Source organism: Nematostella vectensis, chromosome 9 (assembly GCF_932526225.1).
Source record: "Nematostella vectensis chromosome 9, jaNemVect1.1, whole genome shotgun sequence".
In the NCBI taxonomy this organism is placed as follows: domain Eukaryota; kingdom Metazoa; phylum Cnidaria; class Anthozoa; order Actiniaria; family Edwardsiidae; genus Nematostella; species Nematostella vectensis.
The window spans coordinates 8,499,586-8,526,039 of record NC_064042.1 but is presented as its reverse complement, the minus strand read 5'-3'; the positions used below and the strand labels follow the sequence as shown (position 1 = coordinate 8,526,039).

Genomic DNA, 26,454 nt, shown 5'->3' with positions numbered 1-26,454 from the left:
CTTAGTAACTTATAGCAAACAAAATATCAAGTGCGACTTTTTTTAATTGATGCAACTTTTTGTAAAGTGTCATTGAAATTTGAGCTTTTCGTCCCTAAACTGATACACAGGGCAACGATGATCAAGGAAAAATTAATCTTAAAAAGCCAAAATCTGATCATGTGTACTTCGACCTCACGTTATTTATTTGTGTAGTACCTGCGAATAGTTTTCTAGATAGGCCATTAAGGCTGATTCAGACAGCACGATTAAGCCATATGCGACCTGCCTACGACATGTCTTAGCCCTGAATTACACAATACCCTGAATTACACAATACGATTTTCATAGCCGAACGTCGAAGCGGAGTCGTAGCTTGATTTACACTCTACAACTGTAGAGGTGTTGCGGGCAAGTCGCATACGACTAAATCATGCTGTCTAAACCAGCCCTTAGAAGGTTGTTGAACAGCTGAGCACGTGACCATCGAGCGCCTGACACAATACATCGTTACTATCATTACAGTGTTACCTCATAGAGCGTACACCCTCGGGACCGAAAGATGCCTCTCTTATATGTAGTTGTCCTCAAAATGGAGGTTTTATTTAAGGAGACTGACTGAAAAATTCAAAATAGGACATTGGAAAATCCGTAATATTAAGGTTGTACCCTGAAGGTCCGTTATGGTGGCTACACTGTAATACATTGTTTATTCTAATAGATTATCATTATTATTGCAGCGAATAACTCAACTAAAAAAGTACAAAACTGCTTGAAAGTGTTCCGAAAACTTCATCGAGTCTAAAAAAAAACGTTATTTTTACAATGCTTGATTAACATTGGTTCAAATCATTAGATTTGTTCTAATATTTCACTTGGTCCTGTACATTCCAAGGTGGCTAATAAATCGACGAGTTTCAAACCCAGAAGGCGAGGCAGGTAATTTGCGCCTCGTATGATGATTGTGCGATAAAACCACTTGTACAAGATCATGGTATGCTTATGTCATGCAATGCATCGCCACATAGGGTAGGTAGAGGATTTTTGCGATCAACGGTATTGGCGGACCTTAAGGTGGTTATATAACACATCTATAGTCTATATCATATATAGTCTATAACATATATATCAAAATCTTCCAAGCCATCGATTGTCTGCAACTGGGGACTGGCGTCATTTTTCATAAAATGGCGGCTCTATATTCAACCCACGAAACCACCCCTCGATCCACCATTGGGTAAAAATTCCTTTTTTTATCCTTATAAACGGAACGGACTTATTAGTATAGCTTTTTGCTTCACACTCAGAGAGCTAAAGGTATTCCTCAGGTACTAAAACTTCTTTCGTGAAAACATTAAGATATTTTCCACCTAGAGGCTCAGTATTGTTCTACACAACTATGAAAGTATAACAGCATCGATACAATGCCTACTCGTCTTCTAACTGCGCATGCTCAACGCGATCAGTGCAGCAAGGAGAATGGACCAGAGGCTTGCTGTTAACGCATGCGCAGCACCCCAAGCTGAAACAAATCAAAGATGAATAAATACAAATGAAAGTGCTACTTGTAGGTAATATTACAAGTTTAACGGTCAAGGTTGGCTATGACTCCCCCCCCCCCAAATTTACAAATACCGACATTGACAAGATTAATGGTGTTTGTTGCAGGTAAAAATGTATTGGATATACTGAAGGGTGTATATCTTTTGGATGAAGTACCATTATGGTGTATACGTTGTAGTGGGTGAATGAATGGACGTACCATTAGGGTGTACGTAGTAGTGGGTGAATGAATGGACGTACCATTTGGGTGTACGTAGTAGTGGGTGAATGAATGGACGTACCATTAGGGTTTACGTAGTAGTGGGTGAATGAATGGACGTACCATTAGGGTCTACGTAGTAGTGGGTGAATGAATGGGCGTACCATTAGGGTCTACTTACTAGTGGGTGAATGAAAGGACGTACCATTGGGGTCTACGTAGTCGTAGGGGGTGAATGAACGTACCATTAAGGTCTACGTACTAGTGGGTGAATGAATGGACGTACCATTAGGGTGTACAAAGTAGTGGGTGAACGTTGGCTCACTGTAGTGATCCATAGGCGTCACGGCCCAAAGTATGATTTCGTACGTCATGTTCCGCTGGAGACCACCGATTCGCTGCACTCTCTCAATAGAGGAATAAACCTTGGTATTGCCTGACAAGAGAAAGGAGGGCCATTACCTACCCTGACATTGAACCCTTTTGTCCTTTTCCCATTCCCTACCCCTATAGTTTTTATACCCCTGTCTTTAACCCTTTTTTCTTTTCCTAGCCCATGTACTTGTAGCCACATCTTCAAATTTTTGGGAGACGTTTCTCCACACTGTTTTATTTTATATTCCACTTTCCCTTTCTTACGCCTGAGTGATCACTTCTCCTCGTTATTCTACCCATAATTTTTCTCCCTTTTTTTTTCTCCCTCTTTTTACTTTTGTATTTTGTCATGCGGTATTTTCTCTTCGGTTTCCTAACTCCCACCCACTATTTGTACCCTTAAAGCGTCTATCTCTTGTCAACCGCCATCTTGTCATCCCAGCCAAATATCAAGTACGAGAAGGAATCCATTTCCGTCGGCTGCTTTTGCGATCACAATTGGTAAATGAAGTATAAAAATGTGTTTTAAAAGGCTGTTTCAAAATTGTTTTAAAAGAAAACAGCAACAAACATGGGGCTGACAAAGACTACTAAAATCACTAATTGTGCTACCCCTTCCCTTTCTTACCGATGTTTGTGTAGTCCTCTTTATCCTTGACCAATATCCTGTAGTAAAGACCATCCCAATCTTTAGCGTTTGAGGGCGCTTTCCAGCGTAAGTCGAGGAAGTTCCGGTCCAACACGTATTCCACTGGTGAAAATACCTCTGGACGCTTCGGAACACCTGTGGAAAAGGTAAGAGAGTTAGAATTGGGGCGAACTCTTCAGATTTTACAAGGAACAGATAGCAATGCCCTGGGTTCCAGAGGCTATAAGACCGGTTTGCTCACTATCACTGTTGGTTTGAAAAAAAACATAGAAAGCGGCTCCTCTATCCTTCTTCCTCCCACCTTTCTATGATTTCAATGGTAAAATTACACCGACACACAGGTGATAATAAATAGCCAGCTCAAGCAGTTTATTTGTTGCCGTTAATGTAGATACTCTATTTTTTTAATAGCGTTCGACCAAACAGAACAATTGGAATTGGTTCAGACAATTACGGTAACATCGAAGTGTACGCAATGCCTTCAAAGAAGCTCGCAAATTCATACATACATGTCGCATTGGTCCTGAAGATGACTGTGGCGGGGGCACCGGCTCCTTGCCGGTTCATGGCGCGAATAGTGATGGTGTACTCTGTGTTTGGAACTAAGTCCCACAGATAGAAGAGTGGGTAGGAGTCGTTAGTGTTCTCTCGGTGGCCTCTGCCATTGTCGATCACATACCGTTCAATCTGACGAGCAATCAGGTTTCTATCAGAGACTGCACAACAGCTCTGTAAACGCATACGCGCGCTTTTGAAAAAAACCAACACAATCCTCATAAGACTCCTGCAGCCATCGCATATGCCTAGAAAGTAGGGGGTCTTGTGGCGATGCGATGATCAGGGCATTAATTTTCCATTACTTTCAAATTTGCTGACTTTTGCTGAAAATTATCTCACCCAGCTGAACGTTCTTTTATAAGGTAGAATTGAATGTTGGGTGACAAACAACGCTTTCTACTGAGTATTGTGTGACGGTCGTAACTTACGTCCATTCCCCCTGTGTCGCTGGGCGGAGTCCAGGAAAAGTAGGCCCTGTCGCACGTCACGTTCACCTCGATGTTCTCCGGTTTGCTCGGCGGCGCTGTACAAGATACAAGGGTAAGCAACAAGATATTAAACAAGGCGCGTACACAGAGGGGTGCGCTGGGTGCGAGCGCACCCCCCTTTGGAGGTCAAAAAGTGGGTCATGTCGCGAATGAAGTCTGTAATACGTTATTGACGTTATTTGGTTGGAAATATCTTGGTTACTTGATTAAATTAGCCAATGAAAATGGATGCTTTGTGTGACTCGCCATTGAGCGGGAGCATAAAATGGCGGTGTGATTGGCCTTCCTCAACACAACAAAAGGCTACTCACTCGCATGCCTGATCCACACGGTGTAGTTGACCTCCCCAAACATGTTACTGCCGATGCAGCTGTAAGGCCCGAAATCCTCCCACGCGTACGTCCATACATATAGCGTGGCCTGATCGGTACCGTTCGTTAGCTCGTAGAAGCCTCTCCAGATGGTGACGTTGGCCAGGGGCCAGCTTATAAAGTCACAGTTAATGCGGACGGGTTGAGTGTTACCGACATAGGAGAAGATCTCTTTGGGACTTCCACCCGGATTGATGACTGGTTTATCTGGTTTGCAGAAAGTTTAGTTGTTAACAAATCGTAAATCAACAGGACCGTAGTAGACCTCGAAATAAGGAGGCACGATACAGAGGCCTAAGAAAAAGGGTAGGGCACTGACACGCCCCTTCTGGTCACTTCCTTGTACTTTTAGAAATAAACTGGCCCCCTATGGGCGCTACTGCAATATTCAAAAGCGCTATACGCTTGCCAAACGGAAAGAAAAAAACGCGCGTCCAGTGGGCTCACTTGATCTACATGATATACGCCTAGAGCAGTACTCTTAGACACCCTTGGCCTGGCTAGACCCCTGAGCTTTGGGTCGAAACACTCGCTTACCTCTTGTGTACAGAGCAACGGATTGGTTGACGACAACGGGCATGCCTTGCGAGTCACGAGCCGGGCCCCACGCCTCGCACGTGTAATTGCCCAGGTCGTGCTCTCTTAACAAGTAGAACTCTATCGAGGCTGCTCCTGGCCTCATCTGGAAAACAAAGTATGGCATCATGTCGAGAGTCACTACTCCGTGGAATAACTCTGGTTAATCTGTAGGTTCATTAGCCGGTTAGTCACTTAGTTTGCCTGGGGTCGGCTCCTTCCAAGCAGGTTAGCGCTAACGCCCAGGCATAAATACGGCTATCTCTACATTTGATTGGATAAAAGGGGAATTCACCCCTGAGTTAGCGTCAACTTGCTTTCTAGGAACCCGGCCCTGTAAGTTAGTCGACTAGTTGTGTGAGTAAGTTCGTAAGTTTGTTATTCGTTCAGCTGGTTAGGATCAAGAAGTCCGACGGTGGATCGATCGCTCAGTTGATTGTTCATAAAATAATCGATTCATAGTCGATCGATCTAGAAATCGTGTGATTTTATATGGCAAATACCTCCCGAAATAAACACAGTGATATCAGCAACCGTCAAGAGGAAACGGAGATATAATAAGATCTTTAATGAATAGATAAGCTCAAAGCGCGTGCGGGTTCGCTACACTAACAGTAACGTGTTTTCTTTTAGTGCAACTCGCCTCATCACGGGCTCATGGTTCTAATAATACTCATATAGCATGATAAAACTGTATCGAATTCTGACCTTCATCCTCGGGTGAATCCTACCGGCCTTGAGTATGACCACGGTGGGTGGAGGTTTGCCATTTGCTCTGCACGTGATCGAGGCAGGTCTGTACAACTCAAACCAGTAGACCCATGGGAAGGAGGGCTCTGCGACTAAAGGGGCGGCTGAAGATGACAGTAATAGCATCATGTTACTATGGTTACCATGTATCCAAACATCAGGAATAACATCAACATATGCCGTGCGACAGAGGAAAACAATGACATGAGATTTTCCTATTCTTAATATATAAGCTCAAGATTCCGCATACAAGGAGTTCTTCTGAACAAAAGCTTAATTCTAAATTTTAAAGAAATTTAGAAGATATGAAATTTAGATATTAACGAGCAAAGTTGGCTTAATTTCTGATCAGAGCCCGACTTCTCCCTAAAAACGAGGATAATTCATACTTTAAACATTTGAAAGTTGCACTTCAAGCCTCATTTCTCGAAGACGAATCCATTACAAAAAACACTTTTTGATATGTTGGTTTACATAACATAAGGAACCTCTATGCAAAAATTCAAGCTCGCCGAAGTTAACCAGGCCTTATTTTGTAAAAACTTGCCATTTTTTGCTCTGTCATGCCGAGCATGAACAAGAAGCATTCATGTCGATAAACTAGCACCGACTTAAAACCTTCCTACCATAAACATAGACATATAGACATAGACATTGTTATCAAACATCTTGTAAACAAAGATGCATATAATCCTTATAACTTTTTAGAAGAAACAAAAAAATATATATATATACATACATCAGGCTGAAAAATTGCTTGTTCCTCGCGAGAAACATATGACTAATTGATTTATAAAAAAAGCTCCCCTCTTATATTTGCGTACATGATGTGCACTTTGAGCACTTCTCTTCGTAATGAGGCAAGTCATTCCCTTCGTAATGAGTCTTTTCTAGCGACCCTTCTCAATTTCGAGGGAGTGGTCCATAATGCGTAGTTAGGGCACGCCTATGTTCTTGGGTTTTCGGTCATCGGTTAACTAGGATTCCGGTTTTGAAATTTCTATATTCAGGAGATGCAGGGGTGGGTCCAGAAGTTCCAAATAGGAGGGAAGCAAGGGTCTCAAGGGGTGCCCTCCCCCCTTGTTCTCCCGTATAATGCTTATATTTCTTGTTATTTCCAAACCAAATGTCTGAAAATACGAAGGGGGGGGGGGGGGGGGGGAGCTGGGCCCACCCCTAGAGCTATATCACAAATGTAATGTTTGTACAGTTTAACTCCAGGATTTCTGGCCCTATATTCTCCTCAACAACTTCTACATGCCAAAGGCTGAACGCCGTAGATACGAGCAGGACTCATAAGCACTTACTGTAAACGTCGATTATTGTAGCCACCGCTTCAATGGTAACATCACCACCAGTAACTCGGCAAGTCCAGTTACCCTTGTCATTTGACTCAATGTTGTAAATATAGAACGTGTCGCCGATTATTTCGTAGCGGGGGTCAAAGGTATCGACCTCTCTGCCTCCAGGGTTAATCCACTGCACCGTGGGTTTTGGAAACCCTGTCACAATGCAGGTGAACGATGTGTTGTAGCCTACTGTAACGTAACGTTTTATCGGGACAGGCTGTTGGATAATCTCAGGTGGACCTAAAAAATGGGAAAATTAGAAAATGAAGGAATCTGTGTAAGATCTATGCTCGAAGAGATAGGATTGAGATGCGCGCCCTGTGCCCTTAAAGCCATCCAAGCGTAGAAACTGATAGCATTATATTTTATCTTACAATAGGGAGACTTCTATACGACGTGTACGACAGGGAAAAAATCTAGTACAAGGGGATTCTGCCCTATATTTATTGTCAACAAGAGGTTTTTGAACGTGCAAACACTGAAATAGCTGCTAGTGCGTAAGACAGTTCAAATTTCAATGTGCAAAACGTGTTACTGGCCGATTCTTCGTGAAACAAAACACTGGTTTTTGTAGGCCAAAAGGTTGCGGCATCTTGCGCCGACTTCTTCACACCTGTTTGACGTGTATGTCAATCTAACCTTTTCATTCTCTTTTCAGGATGCTGATATTCCAGTACTTACTGAATGCAATAGCTTTTATCGTAAAAGGCCGGAACAGTGCTGCTTGCGTGACTTCGAATATGTAGTTTCCTTCATCTTTTGGCGTCATCCCAGATATTCTCAGCGAGAAGTCTTCTAACACCGAATATCGATCGTTCACTATAGGAATCAATTCGCCATTGCCTTTTTTCCAGACAACTGTCGGTTTTGGGAACCCGTCCACGTCGACTTTAATGATGGCATCTCCGTCGATGCGCAGGTATTGTGTTGTGTTCACTTTGATATCTGTTAACACATCCATAAATATATATTTATAGCAGAAGGAGGCTCATGGACGTCGGTTCACCGACTATGGGTTTATCTTCTGAAGCAGAAATATATTTTTTTACATACGGCATTAAAATTACCGCAGTCATTTATAAGTACATTCATGGTTACTAACATTAACCATGCCATATGAGGCAAAAATGTGACCAAAAAGTGCTTTTATGACTACAGCTTGATTACAAACAAGTTTAGATATTTAACGTGTTTTTCTTCTACAATAACAAACAAAGATCATTCTGTCTTTTATAGACCGTAAAATTTGGTATTATTATGTCTTGGCTTCGCTGAAATGTATCAGACAGTGCATTTTCAAATGTCATGTCTGGCTTTAATTCAGTTTTTCATGAATTTCTGCCATCCGCGTTGGGCATTGTATAGAATGAACACAATTTAACACTGCATTTTAGAACACATAAGACTAAAAAACCAATATGTCGTTGCTATCTGAGTCTCGGCATGTTCTTAGCATGTTCTAAAATTTGGTGAAATCCTCAGCCTGGTAGTTCTTATAAAAAAGGTTCTTATAAAAAAAAAAGAGTGTAACGACGTTTTCTTTTTTGGTAAACTTTGCTCCATTCAGATAAAAATACGCATTCGTGAACTTACATACAATGCTGGTAGCGTTTCGATTGCAAGCAAAATACAAAATTCACGGCAAATGCTGTCTTAGAAGATTTCGCTTCCTTAATACTCACGTGTGACCCAAAGCAAGAAAATCTTGTTCCCAGTATTTCCTCGGCAGGTGTACTGTCCGCCATCTTGTACTGTAATGTTGTTGACATGCAGAGTATACCGGTCGCCATTTCTATCTGAATGAATCCGCTCGATTTCTTGATCAGACACCCTTGCACCTCCAGGCGAGAACCAGCCTTCGAAAGTTTCGCCTCCACTTACAGTGCAATCAACCCTTAAACTTGCTCCAAGGTCAACTCGCTCTTTTTCCGTGTTGAGAGCAATGGCGGATTCTTCAGAAACAAAACAGAGAATCAGCCTTCCATGTTTTGAGTTAGGGGTTGTAGGGGATGGAGGTGGAGAAAGATCACCCTTCCGTGGTCTAAAGTCACAAATTCCCTTACATGTACTAGTTTCTTGGAATCTCAAAAAGATGCACAAGGCACAGGGGTAATTCAAAATCCATCATTTTTGTATCAAAAAACTTTAATATGTGATGCAATAAATACCATAAATCAAGTACGACGTAAGTGTTATACAAGACAAAGCCGTAGCAGGCCAGGAAGTTTGTGGGGGGGGGGGGGGGGGGGAGGGGCACTACAGAAGCTTTTAAAAAAATTTGCGGTGGGGAGGGGGAAGGCACAGCCACGCTCCTACTGGTCATTTCTTTATATATTTTTTCAAATATTTGGGGGGGGGGGGGGGGTAAGTCATGCCTCCAGTGCCATATCAATTAATGGCTGTCGTTTTTCTAAATGGTCTAAAAGAGCATGGGGCGAGCGCGCGGGAGACCTGTGATATTCTAAAACGTTAGAGACTAGGCTCCATTTCCAAGATGGCTGCCGGCAAAATCGTAGTAAACAAGAATTCCTGCAAGTTTACGTGGAAATGCTTGACTTACAAAGTTCTAGAGCTATAAAAAAAAGCGAAAAAATGATCGAAGCGGACTCCAAAATATGGTATGTAATGCCTAATAAGGAAATGACCGAGCGAGCTAGAAAAACGACAGTTTTTAACATAAGACTGACTGATATGCCCATCCCTTGCTACGGCCCTGCAAGAAACTGTTGATGTTTTTTTTATACTTTCCTTCTTTGTACCATCAAGAAGAACAAGAAACACATATTGTTTTAATAGATTTTTGGTAAGGATGTACCAAATACAATAAATCGTATTCCTCCTAACGAGTGATATTTTTTTAACAATTATGGCGGGTTTGGCCGAATGCCGGTCAGAGCATTTACATGGTGCGATTTCAATGTCCCCTGGTTTGTGAAGCGACAAAATCGCGGCCAATTCTAAATACCTATAAAGTCGCGTCATATTTTTTAAAGTCAGGCAAAAAATCGGCCTATCAAATCCAGCCCGCATAAATCAGAAATACTGTTTGTATCAGCAAGAAAGACGAAGAGGGTTATGCAATGACTCCATTTGTAACATAACGCTGATTCGCTATATGGAAGTGATTTTTTTTTGCATATTTGATCGGGATATTTGTTTCAAAATAACACGAAAGGTTTTATAACGTCACCTTGTGTTTTATAAAATAATGTTTTGGGACTAGAAGTTTAGTTAGTATAACTGAAAATCACTCAGTCGTAATGGTATTCTGGGTAACGGGGATTATTTTAACTAAGAAGAAGATTTTATTTTAAATGTATACACGCTCTTTTTCGCTGATGAAGAGGTCGGGAAATATGGAGAATAAATTGGTATGCACATTGAATAAATTTAGTGAACCGAAATGTTACATAACAACCAACTGTTTTCAAATATCTAATTGAAAAAGTGTACACCCATTAGGTCTTCTAAGTTGACGACGATGAAGATGGAATGAAGCAACCACTTTGATGTAACGAAATGGCTGATAAATGCAGATCTCATATGAGGGATTTCATAGTGGTCGCACCGCGTACAGACACAATGTTTTATTTCTTGAATGAATACAAAGATGCGTCATTTCTTTACCGAAAAGATTGTTCTTCATCTCTAAGAAATACACTGGGTATGTGCAGATTTTGTTTTTATAACATGATGCTTGAAGTTTGCTAAAGTTATAGTTTAGTTTGCATATCCAAAGTGCCTACTCATGCAAAGAATCATATATTATTCAAGAATGCCAAAAATCTATTGAAATAACCGTTCATAGCATCATCCTTAAAAATAAATGGGTAAAGCAGCTCATGTTAAGTGCAGAGATAGGGTACAATTTGCCGTTATTTGTGCCTAAACACTTCGATCTTAGCTATGTAAATAAAATATCGTGATATTATTCATCACTTTGTCATAATGGATCATAGCTAATAAAAATGCAATTCGTTTATTTGAGCCTAACGGAGCAAAAAAGATCATGAATATTCAGATACTCCATAAGCTATCGTATTCAAAAACAACAGCGAAATGAAGGATTTCAGCCATTTTTCTTTTAAATTTCGATTCCTGTATCAGGTTAGAATAGTAAATAGGAGAGTTAGAGCGGAGACGAAGACATACTTTAGACAGCGAATTCGTTTTTAACTTGGAATAGGTTTTTACCTCCTATGGTCACGAGAAGGGGCATCAGCACAAACCCACAAATGCACCACGGCACATTCATCTTCTTTCCTCCTGAAACAACAATCGCGTGTTTAATCACCAAGGTATTTATTTGAACGGATTCCAGTTGGTTTTGGAGCGGGTTATGGGGAGTTGTACAAATTAGTATGCATCAATAGCTTGGCATGCTCTTTGCCAAAACTGATAAACTTTTTCACTGAAAACTAGGGGAAAACAAAGGCATAAGACACGAGTTATCGCGCCTTCACAAAGCCTCAAGCTACTATCGAACCAAATCAAGTAAAGTCTAGACACTTTTCTCTATGTTACGAAACGTTATGGTCGATATCATAGTGACAAACTACTTTAATCTGTAGCTTGAGTCAACAATCTGATTACAAGTGATCGAAAGTTTACCTGTGTTTTCCAAGCGCAAACTTAGCAGCGTTTCAGTTCATTCAAGAAGTCTCCGAGTTTAGCGCACTGCAGGTAGGCCGTTCTTTGAGGACTATTTCGAAGCCAAATTCTTGCCAACTCTCTCCCGCGTCTTCGGCTACACAGTTCGTTGACTCGAAGCTCGCATGACTTAGAGCGCGCAAAGGCGAAGCGAAGTCACGTGATCACATTATAATGCACTGAATAAGTTTACAAAAAGAATTAAAACAACCCAAAAATGTCTGGTAAGCTTTTCTAGTCTCGGCTATATTTTGACAAGATAATAATTAGCATCGCTAGATTTTTAGACAAAGCTTGCAGCAGAGATTATCAGCGTAAGAAGCTATACCTTTTGCAAGAATTTGTTTTCTTTTTATTGGTTATCATTCATGAGCATGCGCAAAACACATTCAGATTTCCGACAAAAAAAAACAAAGCGAATAATAAAGGCAATGTTTCTCTTGCTTTCCTTGTGATAATTGTCGAGGTATCAATTAACTTGTAAAGGTTAATTCAAGTATTATGGTCTTATTTGTTTTGAGTTTATGTTTTTACTATGGAATTATTTTTGATTTCAGAAAAAATGTAAATCATCAGGTCTAACAAAACCTGTTTTGCCCGATACGCCATTGTGATCTAAGTATGGGGAACCAAGAATTATTTTTTTAAATTGTTTTTTTAACTCCTTAACGTTCGTGTTTACTATTTCAATTAATAACAAACCCCTTCATGACATACACGGGAAACTTCTACAAGTGGTCTGCTTCTTTCTTGTTACTATCTAGGTCACCATAGTGGCTCGCTCGTTCCTTTCTTCATCATCTGCCCGGCCCGGTTAAACATAATAACACTCCTTTTTTAAACGGACATCTATTTTTTCGTGTTTCTGTTCTCAGGAATATATTTTGCTCTACTTGAGCCTGAATACGGTGAAACCTGGTCGTTCTAACCCTAGAGGTTTTTATTAAATAGAGTCTTATCAGAAACCGAATTCCCTCTCTCCCTAAAGATCGATGTGACGGGTAAGGGACTAAAAACGATGATTGGCAAGCCCTCCACACATCAACCCCTATTTTCTAGCGGTTGCTAATAAACAGCTGAGCTTATTTTCTATAAAAACGTGGAAGCATACGCTCTGTCTAAAAGCTCTTCCCCCTAGCACATTGACCCCTCAACCGGCCTGTACCGGCCTTGAGAAGTACCAACAGCCCCCCCCAAAAAAATCAATATATGCAAAATAAACACAACAAGATAAAGATACTCAGGCATCAGTCTAAGGGATAAATGGTCTTGAAGATATGCATCCAACCAAGGTGTTGGCAACTACTCTTTAGCCAAATAATAGCTTAGGTTCTGTGACAAACGTCAAATCGAACAAGGGAAAAAAGGGGGAATTACCCCTCTCAATAAAACGCTCACTATATACCAAAATACCAATAATAGGGAGAGAGATCAGCAAACACAGCCCAAGACACAATTAGATACCTTAATTCTGATCCTCCGGGTTGATTTCCATGGCCTCAAAACACAATCTCCACTCCTTGAAGGCTTGTGAAGACTGAAGGCTTGTGAAGACTGAAGGCTTGTGAAGACTAAAGGCTTGTGAAGACTGAAGGCTTGTGAAGACTGAAGGCTTGTGAAGACTGAAGGCTTGTGAAGACTGAAGGCTTGTGAAGACTAAAGGCTTGTGAAGACTGAAGGCTTGTGAAGACTGAAGGCTTGTGAAGAAATGGCTTGGATGCCATAACGGATTGCAAAACATTCTGGGAGATCCAGAGAAAAATTCACGAGGGGAGGGTCAGTCAACACTCCTCTCCCCAAAGTCAGATGATTTTTTCACCCCGAAGCCAAACAAATCAATTCCAGGTCATACAGGCCCAGAATAGCAAAGTAAACAATTTTGGAATCAATTTGGTTTCAGAGAGACAGCGTTTAGGAGAGCAGTGGTTATTCATTAGAAAATTATTTTCTCATCCAGGCAAAGCCAAACAAGAAAAAAATACAACGAATCTACCTTTGCTTGCAAATATCCATAAGCACAGCACTCAATTATGCCCAATAGACTTCATGATGCCCAAGGTACTCTCCCAATATGCTTATAGCTGTATTTTTGATGAAAAATACAAGCAACCACCAACTTGTGCTCACATTAGCACAACGACAAGGGATTAAAAATGTGACCGCAAAACATTGTTGGAAAGCTAGGATACCGCTGACTAGGAGCAGCAGTGTTTCACTTTGACGGGTTTTATAAAACTAAAAATAGGAGGGAAGGAGGTATCTGTTTTCAGTCTGTTTTTTGTTTTTGTTAATTCAGCTAAAAAATAGCCAGAAGTCAATGAATTGCTCTTACCCCTTAATTATTCGATTTAGTGCTTGTCTTTCATTTTGTACCAGTAACGTTAGGCACAAACATGAATTTCTACGCTAACGTTAAACATACAAAACATTACTCAGAAAAAGGAGAATAGTCTTGAGCCCTGGCTCAGAATGACTTTGGATAGGATCCCTGAATCAATCTTCTTTTTTATATCAAATACACTCACATTTAAAGCATGAAACGTAGCTTGAATTCTATGTTAAGGGTTAAAAAGAACAAGTCTTATAAGATATTGTGTAAAATATTTTAATATATTATTTAATATATTATTATATTATATAATAAAGTACTACAGGGAATGCTGAAAACTCGAAACACAATCGGCACCTTATTCTAAGCTTACAAAATAAAGCAACTATGACGTAATACTAGCTAATTTCACATGCAATCATAGACGTTTTTTTAGCTGCATTTCAAAATAAAACATAACAAAAACTTCAACGAAAACATCGAATAAAAAGCGTAATGAAGTTTGCTCGCTACCACGGAGACTTACGTCAGCTCGTGAAATTTCTTTTGTTTACCCTCCGTGAACGTGCCTATCATTTTGTTTACGCAGATGCGCTGATACAGTTCAGTGATTGCCATTTTCTAAGGAACGACAGAAAACAAATTAACTCAATTGAAAGAGGATTAAGGGTTCTGGGGTAGACGCTTTTAAAGCGCGTCGCTTGGTTTGTTGGGGTATTCCTGGACGTGCTTTCTACAGCCACCATGTCTGGAAAACTTCTTTCTCTTGGAGTTTTGCTCTGTCTGTTTTTATTTTCTTCGGTTTGTGATTTAGATAAATTATTTTAGCGCAAAGCGCTTCTATTCTACAAATAACAGTCAATTTTAAATAACTGTTCAATAGAATTCTACGTACTTCTATGTTAAAACACCTGTTCTACTTCGCCATTGGTCAATAGTCGCTGCAAAGTCACGTGTGAGAGAGCGCGCGCGAAAGCAAGCAGGCAGTTTTTGCGTACGGATTCGAGCAGGCCGGTCAACGACTCGTTGACCACATCCGAAAAGCATAAACAATGGCAAAAGACGAGGAATTCAACGACGAAATACTACAAGAAGAACCAGAGCGAGATGAAAATAGGCTTCTTCGCCAGTTATTGACAACTATGAACGCCAATATGTGCGAAATGAGCGGATCGCTCAGAGCTCTCAAACGTGGCGCTAATGGCGACCATGAGGCAGACCCTGTGGCCGTCAAAAGCTGGCTTAAGAAGCTAAGTGAAGAACAGTTTAGGGACACAGCAGACAAATACCTGCGTCCCAATAACTGTAGCCATGTTGTGGTCCCCAAAGTAAACGAAGAAATCTGGGGAAAATTAACACGACAAGTGAAAACAAAGGATGTCAAATTTTCCCGCCTTCAAACCAACATAACCAAGGCTGGCCATATTGCAGTGAAAACTGCGGACTCCTTGCTTAAATTGTCAGCCAAAGCTGACAAAGAGTTTCTCGCAGAGTTGGGAAACCTTTTAACTCTTTCGACGGATGCTCTGACAATTTTAGGGCATGCCAGATTTGAGCTGTCTCAGCTTCGACGAGATGACATAAGGCCTCACCTTAACATGGAATATGGCGACCTGTGTGCAGCAAGTGTACCGGTGACAGAGTGGTTGTTTGGGGATGATTTACAAACCAAACTAACTCACATTCGAGCTGCTAACAAAATTGGAAATACTGCCAGTGTTTCTACATTCAACAGACCCAACAGCAGGTTTAACAACAGACCTAATAACAGGAATTTTTTAGCCCGAGCACCGCCGACTCAGGGTCGGCAGAACTGGCAGAACAACAAAGGCAAGTCGCCATTCATCCCACGCGCGAAACAGCGCACGGATCAACAACAAAGGAAGTAGATTCCGTAGATGTTGTTTTACAGTTGGCTAAGGTGAGCGAATTTGAGTCCCTTGTACCGTCACTTGTCGAGGTATACAGGCTTAAAGCCAAACATTTTCTAGCGGGCCAACTTCCATTTTATATTAATGTGTGGAAAACACTTACCTCTGACCCAGAAATGGAAACTGTGGCGGGGACAGCACATCGATTTTACCACAATTCCTGAACAAACTAATCCTCCTTTTCAGCCAACATGGCATGAAAGTGAGGCAGAGTTAATAGACACAGATGTGCACAACCTTGAGAGATAAATGCACTTGTAATACAAATTTGGACTGCAGATAGCGAGTCTAGAAATCAAAGAAGGGAAACAGAGTGGGCTTTAGACACTGACATATATACAGCCACAGTGGCTAAACTTCAGATAAAGCCTGACATTGATCTATTTGCATCAAGGCTTAAATTTAAGTGCAGAGTCTATATCTCATATCAACCTGACCCAGGGGCATATGCTAGTAATGCATTTCATACCTCCTGGAAAAACCGGTGTTTTTATGCATTTCCGCCATTCAGCATTATTCAGAAAATTCTGTGTAAAATTTCTGAGGACCAGGCAACTGGTATCCTAGTTGCCCCTCATTGGCCGACTCAACCATGGTGGCCATTTCTTGCAAGTTTACTTATAGAACCACCTCTTATTTTATCCAGAAAGAAGAACACCCTGTACTTACCATCCAGTCCAGAGCTGAGACATCCACTCCACAAGACCCTACAGTTGTTGGCTTGCCCCTTGTCAGGGAACTGCACACAAGTCAAGGCCTTTCAGCATCAGCTTCCAAAGTTATCCTCCAGGGATGGAGGTCAGGAACACAGAAACAGTATCACTCATATCTCAAACGGTGGAATGTTTACTGTAGTCAACGGAAGATTAATCCACTTTCGACATCTGTGATTGATGGACTGAACTTCCTGGGTGTCTTCTACGAGGAACAGCTTCAATACAGTGCTATCAATACAGCTCGTTCAGCATTATCTTCAGTTATATTCCCGACTGGAAGTGGTACTATTGGGACACACCCATTGGTCACAAGATTTGTCAGAGGAGTATATAATGCACGCCCAACATTCCCAAGATATCAGGAAATATGGGATGTTGCTGTTGTTCTCAGTTACCTGAAGACCCTACACCCTCCAGACAAATTATCCCTTATGGAACTGACAATGAAGACTACAATGTTAATTGCCTTATTGTCGGGCAAGCGTTGCCAAACTCTACATGCATTTGATATATCCACAATGGACTTGACAGATAAACATTGTATATTTTACATACAGGAACTTTTGAAATCCTCAAGGCCTTCCAAACACTTCAGACGCCTGGAACTTAAAGCGTATGAGAATGACAAGCGATTATGTGTTGTTACTATCATCAAAGAATATGTTGAAAGAACAAAGTTGTTGAGGGGCAACGACTCTAGCTTCCTTATAAGCTTTTAAAAGCCCTATCAGCCAATTTCTACTGACACTATCGGTCGATGGCTTAAGAAAGTTCTTGCAAAGTCTGATATCAACATCAATAAGTACAGTGCCCACAGTACACGTTCTGCATCAATGCCAGCTGGGAAAACTGCAAACATATCCATTAATACCATAGTGGATGCCGCAGGATGGTCTAATGTAGGAACTTTAAGAACATACTATGACAAACCAATAACCCAAGAGCCAGATAATTTTGGTGTTAACCTGCTACATGCAATGGACTCTGATGTTTAATGTGATAATAAAAAGCTTACTGAGAATTGCTCATGACCATTTGCTTTAAAATCTCACACGTGACTTTGCAGCGACTATTGACCAATGGCGAAGTAGAATTTAGAAATTAAACGAGACTTAACTGTAAGGTGAAGTTTGATTGAAATTCTACGGGCTATTGGGCAGGAGCGGAGAAGTCACGTGCCCTCCCTTTTTTATTTATACAAATATTGTACCCTACCCTATCCATTATAATCATAAATGGCCATTCGCAACTTTAAATACTGCGTGCTTGCTTTCGCGCGCGCTCTCTCACACGTGACTTCTCCGCTCTTGCCCAATAGCTCGTAGAATTACAATCAAACTTCACCTTACCGGTAAGTCTCGTTTAATTTTTAAATTTTACGTAATTTGGTTCATGTGTAATATTTTTTCTATCATGTATTTGATATACAGTGCATTCGAGGTGTTGTATTTTTCTAATTAAGGTGGCTTGTCTGTATTTGTGGGTATTTGTAGTTATAATTTTTTTAGCCATTTACTTGATTTGAAATGTACGTCTATAGGAGTAGCAAATATCGTCCGTTTTTCTTTTTCGGAGGATAATACTTTTAAAATATTATAAAAAGCATTTTTGTTTGATGTACTCTATTGCTTTTTTTCCATTTATTGGCAAGCGAAATTATTTAATAAACTGAAAGACCGCTCTTTTATCACCCTTCCTATCATGTATTTCACAAATGTCTTTGCTTGTCGACCCCCTTACTCTGTTTCTACCTTTGTTTTGAACAGCATTGATTCATTCTTTTTAAGATCCCACAAAGGGAATACCCTTCATTTTTTGTTATACACAGCAAACACATTATAAGGATTGCGCAACCAAAGACCACGAAGCAAAGACCCTTAGCTCTGCTAAAACGAGGCAAGACCTTGTTGTCAATGTTTAACGGAAAGCATGAATTCTCTTGATCGTCCGGAAACTCTTGATCCAATCGAAATAGTCGACTCCCTCTTTTTTGCGTTCACAAAAAAAAAAGGTTCATGAAGAGAAAAAGAGACCATGATGTAAGAGAACAAGAGACCATGATGTAAGAGAACAAGAGACCATGATGTAAAAGAACAAGAGACCATGATGTAAAAGAACAAGAGACCATGATGTAAGAGAACAAGAGACCATGATGTAAGAGAACAAGAGACCATGATGTAAGAGAACAAGAGACCATGATGTAAGAGAACAAGAGACCATGATGTAAGAGAACAAGAGACCATGATGTAAGAGAACAAGAGACCATGATGTAAGAGAACAAGAGACCATGATGTAAGAGAACAAGAGACCATGATGTAAGAGAACAAGAGACCATGATGTAAGAGAACGAGAGACCATGATGTAAGAGAACAAGAGACCATGATGTAAGAGAACAAGAGACCGTGATGTAAGAGAACAAGAGACCGTGATGTAAGAGAACAAGAGACCGTGATGTAAGAGAACAAGAGACCGTGATGTAAGAGAACAAGAGACCGTGTTGTAAGAGAACAAGAGACCGTGTTGTAAGAGAACAAGAGACCGTGATGTAAGAGAACAAGAGACCGTGATGTAAGAGAACAAGAGACCGTGATGTAAGAGAACAAGAGACCGTGATGTAAGAGAACAAGAGACCGTGTTGTAAGAGAACAAGAGACCGTGTTGTAAGAGAACAAGAGACCGTGATGTAAGAGAACAAGAGACCGTGATGTAAGAGAACAAGAGACCGTGATGTAAGAGAACAAGAGACCGTGATGTAAGAGAACAAGAGACCGTGATGTAAGAGAACAAGAGACCGTGTTGTAAGAGAACAAGAGACCGTGTTGTAAGAGAACAAGAGACCGTGATGTAAGAGAACAAGAGACCGTGATGTAAGAGAACAAGAGACCGTGATGTAAGAGAACAAGAGACCGTGATGTAAGAGAACAAGAGACCGTAAAATTAGAGAACGAATCCCCGTGGCCCATGATGTCGTACTTTAAAGTTATTTATAGATTGCGCGAGCTTGTCAATGATGGTCTCTTGGGTTCATTAGGCTGAAAACAGGCGTGTCTGCTTTCCGATAAATAGAATATATACTAAATATAAAACATAATTACAGTAGCGCATTTTTATTTGTTTTTTATCTAAATTGTTGCCATGGTAACCACATAGCCTTGCCGTCATCGCAACCTCGTCCGAGTCCTGGCACTACGCGGTCAGCGGAAATTCGAATTATTGGGGAGACTGGGACGACTCACGCATTTGCGCTCAAACCCCTTGGGGGATTCCCTGCTAACAGGTAAACAGTGACCAGTGCGTAGCCTTATAAGGTATATAGACGGAACCTGGAAAAACCATACAAGGTATATAGACGGAACTTGGTGAAACCTTATAAGGTATATAGACGGAACCTGGAAAAACCATACAAGGTATATAGACGGAACTTGGTGAAACCTTAAAAGGTATATAGACGGAACCTGGAAAAAACTTATAACATGTGCGGTAAGGTTTATTTTCGTGATCCGTGAACGTTTGTTTATCGTGAATCGTGAAAAGGACAAATTGAAAACCGTGATCCGTGATTGCTAACTTCGCCGTGATTCGTGAATGGCGAAATTTGATCAGTGTAAATCGTAATCTATGCTCTTTAAAAATCGAAGGTGATTTCCGAGTAAATATTGATCATTGTCCTCAGTTTATCAATTTATCGTAAGACGTGATTTCCGATTTTTAAAACTCGTGAAACGTGCAGCGACCCTCCCTAACCGCCCCTTATATATGTACAAGACGAAACTTGGAAAAAACATGTAACCCGAGTGCTCTTTTTCATCGATTTTTGGGTTAAAACAACTGATTAAAAAAGTCGAAACTTCTTCTATGACTGTATGTTCTATTCTAGTAACCGGCGGTTTGTTCTTCGTGGTCGCGATGTTGGTGCTGTGACAAGTGTAGAAATTCTACATGTTGGGCTCCCAACTGATCCAGTTTGGAAAATCCGAAAGGTATCTTTTTCTTTTCCCTTCTCACCGAAAAGGCGTCTAACTATTAATCAGAAAGGTACTTTATACTCATTCGTTCTAACCAAACAAGCGTCTAACCCTCATCAGAAAGGTATTTTGCTCAACCCTTCCCACCAAACAGGCTTCTAAACTTTGTTAATTAAGGTCATGAGAATCTTTCTTCAAAAGAGACCATATTTATTTATTTTTTCTAGAACAAAAAAAATCTGTAAAAACATACTATTAAAATTAATTCTAAAGAAATGTTAACGGAATAAAATAAATATTGCATTGTGTTGTATTGCCACTTCCTCACCATTCATTCATTAAAGTACTGGTTAGGGTAATGGGACACTATAGTGAACCATACATGGATGACCTACCCTTTTCACCGCTACTTGGTTAACCAATATTATCTACAAAAATAAAGCTTATAGTTTTCACCACCTTCAACAAATTCCAGCCTTACTCCTTTGTCGCCTATGTAACCAAATGTGTCTTCTCACTTAGATACTGATCGTCGCTCGTTCATTCTGAATAGAGACGTGTCTACCGATGGGTCCGTGTACATAGTAAGTTATGATGTGTCCGTTTGCATAGTAAGTGTTAAGTATGGATGGATCCGTGTGCATAGTAAGTGCCATGTTATGATGGGTCCATGTACATAGTAAGTGCAATTTTAGGATGGGTCCATGTACATAGCAAGTGCAAATTTAGGATGGGTCCGTGTACAAGTAAGTTAGGATGGGTCCGTGTACATAAGAGCCAAGTTAGGGATGAGTCCGTGTACATAGTAAATGCCAAGTTGAGATTGGTCCGTGTGCATCGTAAGTGCCAAGTAAGGATGGGTCCATTTACGTAAGAGCCAAGTTAGGGATGGGTCCGTGTCAAGAATAACTATTATTAATATTTCATTGATAATTCGTACTAGTCTCGGAAACGCATCCAATCCCACCTTTTTTCCTTTTACTTTTAGTGAGTTGCCCGAAAGGATTCCGCAGAAACCACGGTACTGGAGCATGTGAAGGTAATTGGGGGTGATGGTATGGGGGTGATAGTAATATGGGTGTGATGGTAAGATGGGTGTGATGGTAAGATGGGTGTGATGGTAAGATGGGTGTGATGGTAAGATGGGTGTGATGGTGAGGTGGGTGTGATGGTGAGGTGGGTGTGATGGTAAGATGGGTGTGATAGTGAGATGGGTGTGATGGTGAGGTGGGTGTGATGGTGAGGTGGGTGTGATGGTAAGATGGGTGTGATAGTGAGATGGGTGTGATAGTGAGATGGGTGTGATGGTAAGATGGGTGTGATGGTAACATGTGTGTGATGGTGAGATGGGTTTGATGGTGAGATGGGTGTGATGGTAAGATGGGTGTGATGGTGAGGTGGGTGTGATGGTAATATGGGTGTGATGGTAACATGGGTGTGATGGTAAGATGGGTGTGATGGTAAGATGGGTGTGATGGTAAGATGGGTGTGATGGTAAGATGGGTGTGATGGTGAGGTGGGTGTGATGGTGAGGTGGGTGTGATGGTAAGATGGGTGTGATAGTGAGATGGGTGTGATAGTGAGATGGGTGTGATGGTAAGATGGGTGTGATGGTAAGATGGGTGTGATGGTAAGATGGATGTGATGGTGAGATGGGTGTAATGGTGAGATGGGTGTGATGGTAAGATGGGTGTGATGGTAAGATGGGTGTGATGGTAAGATGGATGTGATGGTGAGATGGGTGTAATGGTGAGATGGGTGTGATAGTGAGATGGGTGTGATGGTAAGATGGGTGTGATGGTAAGATGGGTGTAATGGTGAGATGGGTGTAATGGTGAGATGGGTGTGATAGTGAGATGGGTGTGATAGTGAGATGGGTGTGATGGTAAGATGGGTGTGATGGTAAGATGGGTGTAATGGTAAGATGGGTGTGATGGTAAGATAGGGGTAATGGTGAGATGGGTGTGATGGTAATATGGGTGTGATGGTAATATGGGTGTGATGGTAACATGGGTGTGATGGTAACATGGGGGTGATGGTAAGATGTGGGTGATGGTAACATGTGTGTGATGGTGAGATGGGTTTGATTGTGAGATGGGTGTGATGGTGAGATGGGTGTGATGGTAATATGGGTGTGATGGTAACATGGGGGTGATGGTAAGATGTGGGTGATGGTAAGATGGGTTTGATGGTAAGATGGGGGGGGGGGGGGGGGGTTGTAAGATGGGTGTAAAATTGGTCGTGTTGTGTCTCCCGGAGATGTGTCTACCGTGACGTGTATTCCCGTGTGGTATCTTCTTAAATTTTCCCCTCAGTGCTCATAATCCCATGTCCTGCGAAGTCTTAATAGTTTTGTGATCGATCCTGTGTTCCCCCCGATATCGCAAGAGTGAATGCACCAAGCCTATGATCCTAAGCTCATAACACAACTAATTATTTGCGCGATTCCCCTCCAGACATTGACGAATGCTCTGCTTCAAATGGACCATGATGCGGACCGCTGGTCAAATGCCGCAAAACTATCGGCTCATACAAGTGCGAATGCCCACGTGGTTACTATGTCAAATACGGCGACCGCTGCGAAGGTGAGCCGCATATTGAGGTAGAGATCATAAGGATTTTTATTTTCTATTTTATCATAAAAAGTATGAAATGCCCTCAAGTAAGTCGTTATAGGAGACAAGCGTTTACTTACTTATACCAAATAATGCGTGAGTGCAGGCGTTCATAGAACAGTGCTCAATACACAGGTGTAGAGCGGGATATACATTGGTTTGTAGGGGAAAAAAAGGTCGCGTGGTGTTTTTCCAACAAACCAATGTATATATATATCAACGTAGGGTACCTGTGCGCACACGCCTTTGTATTTTCACCTAGACTTATCTTTGTTGTAAGAGATGACGTAAACAAAAAAAATGCTTTTTGAATACCTAGGCCTTTTTTTATTGTCGTCCCTCTGGTAAAAACACGGTTACCTCATAACCCCTTGGATATGCAATAAATGATACATGCTACATCACCTTTAAGAGTGACCGTCTCAGACCAAGAAATTTTTTGTTCAGAACAAAAATACCATCTTTTGCCAGGGGATAGCCCTTGATGACCTTAGTATTCTGTGAAAGTTTGAAACGAATCGTATAAATATTTTTGGCTTGAGAGGGGAAAATGTATTTTTCGAATATATTTAGCGATTTTTCGGTATTTTTCGACTTGAACAGAAAATGTCTAAAAAAAACAAACAAAATTAAGCCGGGCAGCAAAAATCAAACTTGATTAATAGAAATTATATAATTGTACATATTTGGATTAGGTCGTTAGTAGTTCTAGTATTTTTTCTTAATTTTTAACAGATTTTTCAATTATTTTATGTTTTTCGTACTCCGTAAATAAGACCGGAAAACGAGGCCTATATCTTCCATGGGACGTGGAATTGCACAATTCTTTTCACTCTAGGTATACAGAACTTATTGTACCTCCAATATATCAAATAAAATTTTGTGGCAATTAAAAACACGAGTTTTGATGAGGCGATAAACAGCCCCCACTGAGCGCTCATATTTCAACAATTGCAAGACAATGGCCGCTGTAAGAGCACATACCTTTGCATAGGGGCACCTTTTATCGCCAAAATAAGTTCATATAAATGCGAAACGTGGTCCTGGTAGACTCTAAATAACATCTTACAAGGCGTATCTAACAGTAGAAGTTCAAAAGAGCACTCGATAACGCTAGGTCAACCATTCGATCGACCTCGAATTATACGCAATCGTACGCCACGCTTCCCGTCGAATTTAGTTACGGAAATGACCAGTATGGGCATGGCTGTCTCCCCCCCCCCCCCCCCCACACACAATATTTCGAGGCCTGCTACTGCCCTGCACTTAGTTGACACAACAATGATTATGAATTACTATCATGGTATATAGTGATATATATAAGTATATAACTAAAATATCTCATTTTTGCAGCCTTTTCGCCCTCTACTGGCTTAGCTCCAGTGTTCGAACGTTTCGTGACCCCTTTAACCTGATTTTAAATGATAATACCACTTTGGAGTGTTACGTCAAGGATGTGGATCAACCGCAAGTCATGGTGAAATGGGAAGTCGAGGGGGGTGTACCACGTAAGTGTTTTATTAAGATTTGACTTTTTTTTAGGATTCTAAACCTTCTTGTTAAAAAATGTCTAAGTATTCGCGATGCTCATTTAAAGAAATAGTTTTTGGTGAGAGAAGGGGGAATAGATGGAGGTAAAAAATGGGGGAAAGGGGGTGCTGGCTACGCACTTTTAACATATAGCTGAGTAGGTCATAGTAGTGAGTCAGACCAGTCCTTGAAGCTCTGTTCGGGTTTTCTGTGGTTGGTGAGAATTGTGGAGTCAAAGGAAATGATCTAACCTACTATAAACTGAAGATATGCTCACTTACTTTAGATGAATTTCTGGGTACGCCCAAGTTACACAACTGATGATATGCTCACTTTCTTTAGATTAATTCCTGGGCACGCCCAAGTTACACAACTGATGATATGCTCACTTACCTTAGATAAATTCCTGGGCACGCCCAAGTTACACAACTGGTGATATGCTTACTTACCTTAGATAAATTCCTGGGCACGCCCAAGTTACACAACTGGTGATATGCTCACTTACTTTAGATGAATTCCTGGGCACGCCCAAGTTACACAACTGGTGATATGCTCACATACTTTAAGTGGATTCCTTGGCACGCCTAACTTAAACAATTGGTGATATGTTTTCTTCTTTTAGATGACTTCCTGGGCACTCCTAAAATAACCGAACTGACTGACGCTGGTGGTAAACCCATCGGCTCGTTATCAAGAAGCCCACTGAGTATAACGCTGACCTGAAATACTACTGCCACGCATGGAACCCATTTGAATCAACCCGTCAAAAGCTGCCGCGAAAATGGACCCGCAGATATACCAATGTTATAAGGTTAGTATATTAAGATTTCAATATTAAGTATTGGGCGTTTATGGTCGGGTTTAAGCACCGTAAAACGATGGAAAAAGAATTCTAACCTTAACCTAACCAAGACTCCAGCATCGAAGAGTATTGGTTTGGAGATTGTGGTTAATCGAGCGAGACTTCGCAATCAATGCTGGGCTGCTGTTGGCGCTGCTTGTCTTGCAGCCATAACATACCCTCTGATGCTTTTTTAAACCAATATAAGAAGAAAAATGATGACAAGGGACACCAGGGCGCCCTTAAATACCCAATTCAATCGAAAATACACGATAGATTGCCCAAACCAGCAAATCAGGGCCGTAGCAGACCTCGAAATATTGGAGGGACACAATACAGAAACATTAAGAAAATATTTGGGGGTACGGCCACGCCCTTATAATTGTTGAAGATATCGGGGGGGGGGGGGGAGGCACGTGCCCCGCCCCCTTCTACGGCCCTGCAAATGGAGATAGATGCTTTCTCATACGCGGTGTTTTACTAGGAAGTGAAAAGGGGCGTACAACGTCGTAATCAAGGGGGATGGGAGAAAATCCTGGTTGCGAAGATATGTAGACAAATTTGTCAAATGTTCATTCATTTTTATCTCACTTTTTTCAGCGGCTAAGACCTGATCGTGGAAACTGCGAAAAAACAAACAAATTCATTGTGAATGATAATAAAAAAACTAAATCAATGAAACAATTTGTTTTGCTGTCATCATTATGAGGTGCGAATGCAAAAACCACCATTAGAACAAGCTTAAACAATAGATTATATAGATATATTTTTAATTAGTTTATAAAACTCGGGAACCCCGCAAGAGCAATCGATTTGATTGGTAGAGAAACTCGGATAGATCAAGCAAAATGGCGGGTGTAACAGCCGACTTGCAAGTGTTTAGTGGCTTTAAAAATATCTACCTCGAGCCTTCGGCTTTCGCCACTATCCACCTCAATGGAAATTTTATAATTGTTAAATAGCCAATGCTGACTCCAGCCAAACGAGGGCTCTAATTGGCGAAATCAAGGTCACGTGGTA

At 41.0% G+C, this 26,454-nt stretch overlaps 2 protein-coding genes and 1 long non-coding RNA gene across 4 annotated transcripts; 2 read left to right on the top strand and 1 right to left on the bottom strand.

Moving 5' to 3' along the window:
- Nucleotides 1-164: 164 nt before the first annotated feature.
- On the bottom strand, nucleotides 165-11,645 carry LOC5515447 (neural cell adhesion molecule 2). Its single transcript, XM_032385119.2, has 13 exons — nucleotides 11,469-11,645; nucleotides 11,052-11,123; nucleotides 8,540-8,809; nucleotides 7,539-7,802; nucleotides 6,816-7,097; nucleotides 5,467-5,612; nucleotides 4,720-4,864; nucleotides 4,123-4,389; nucleotides 3,752-3,846; nucleotides 3,275-3,452; nucleotides 2,745-2,900; nucleotides 2,028-2,177; nucleotides 165-1,501 (listed from the first exon to the last, which is right to left on the bottom strand). Exons 2-13 carry the CDS (start codon nucleotides 11,110-11,112, stop codon nucleotides 1,419-1,421), a joined length of 2,097 nt encoding a protein of 698 aa, XP_032241010.1. The 5' UTR covers nucleotides 11,113-11,123; nucleotides 11,469-11,645; the 3' UTR covers nucleotides 165-1,418.
- Nucleotides 11,646-14,503: 2,858 nt separating this feature from the next.
- Nucleotides 14,504-17,504, top strand: LOC5515448. The gene is made up of 2 exons (XM_001635470.3): nucleotides 14,504-15,757; nucleotides 16,414-17,504. The coding sequence occupies exon 1, from the start codon at nucleotides 14,889-14,891 to the stop codon at nucleotides 15,723-15,725; it is 837 nt and encodes a 278-aa protein (XP_001635520.2). The 5' UTR covers nucleotides 14,504-14,888; the 3' UTR covers nucleotides 15,726-15,757; nucleotides 16,414-17,504.
- Nucleotides 17,505-18,870: 1,366 nt separating this feature from the next.
- Nucleotides 18,871-26,067, top strand: LOC116619852. Of its 2 annotated transcripts, XR_007313760.1 has the most exons (5): nucleotides 18,871-20,463; nucleotides 20,971-21,032; nucleotides 21,437-21,487; nucleotides 24,417-24,571; nucleotides 25,216-26,067. It is a non-coding gene; the product is annotated as an uncharacterized LOC116619852 (long non-coding RNA). The 2 variants fall into 2 exon arrangements; XR_007313761.1 differs by lacking the exons at nucleotides 24,417-24,571; nucleotides 25,216-26,067 and adding an exon at nucleotides 22,905-23,023.
- The last annotated feature ends 387 nt before the right edge of the window (nucleotides 26,068-26,454 follow it).

Bases quoted from the DNA above. Each gene is read 5' to 3' on its own strand.
- LOC5515448 (XM_001635470.3), top strand. From the start codon at position 14,889: ATGGCAAAAGACGAGGAATTCAACGACGAAATACTACAAGAAGAACCA.
- LOC5515447 (XM_032385119.2), bottom strand. From the start codon at position 11,112: ATGAATGTGCCGTGGTGCATTTGTGGGTTTGTGCTGATGCCCCTTCTC. The intron at 7,803-8,539 runs GTGAGTATTAAG...ATGTGTTAACAG, and splicing joins TTTCTTGCTTTGGGTCACAC to ATATCAAAGTGAACACAACA. The intron at 2,178-2,744 runs GTAAGAAAGGGA...TTCTCTTGTCAG, and splicing joins AGAGGACTACACAAACATCG to GCAATACCAAGGTTTATTCC.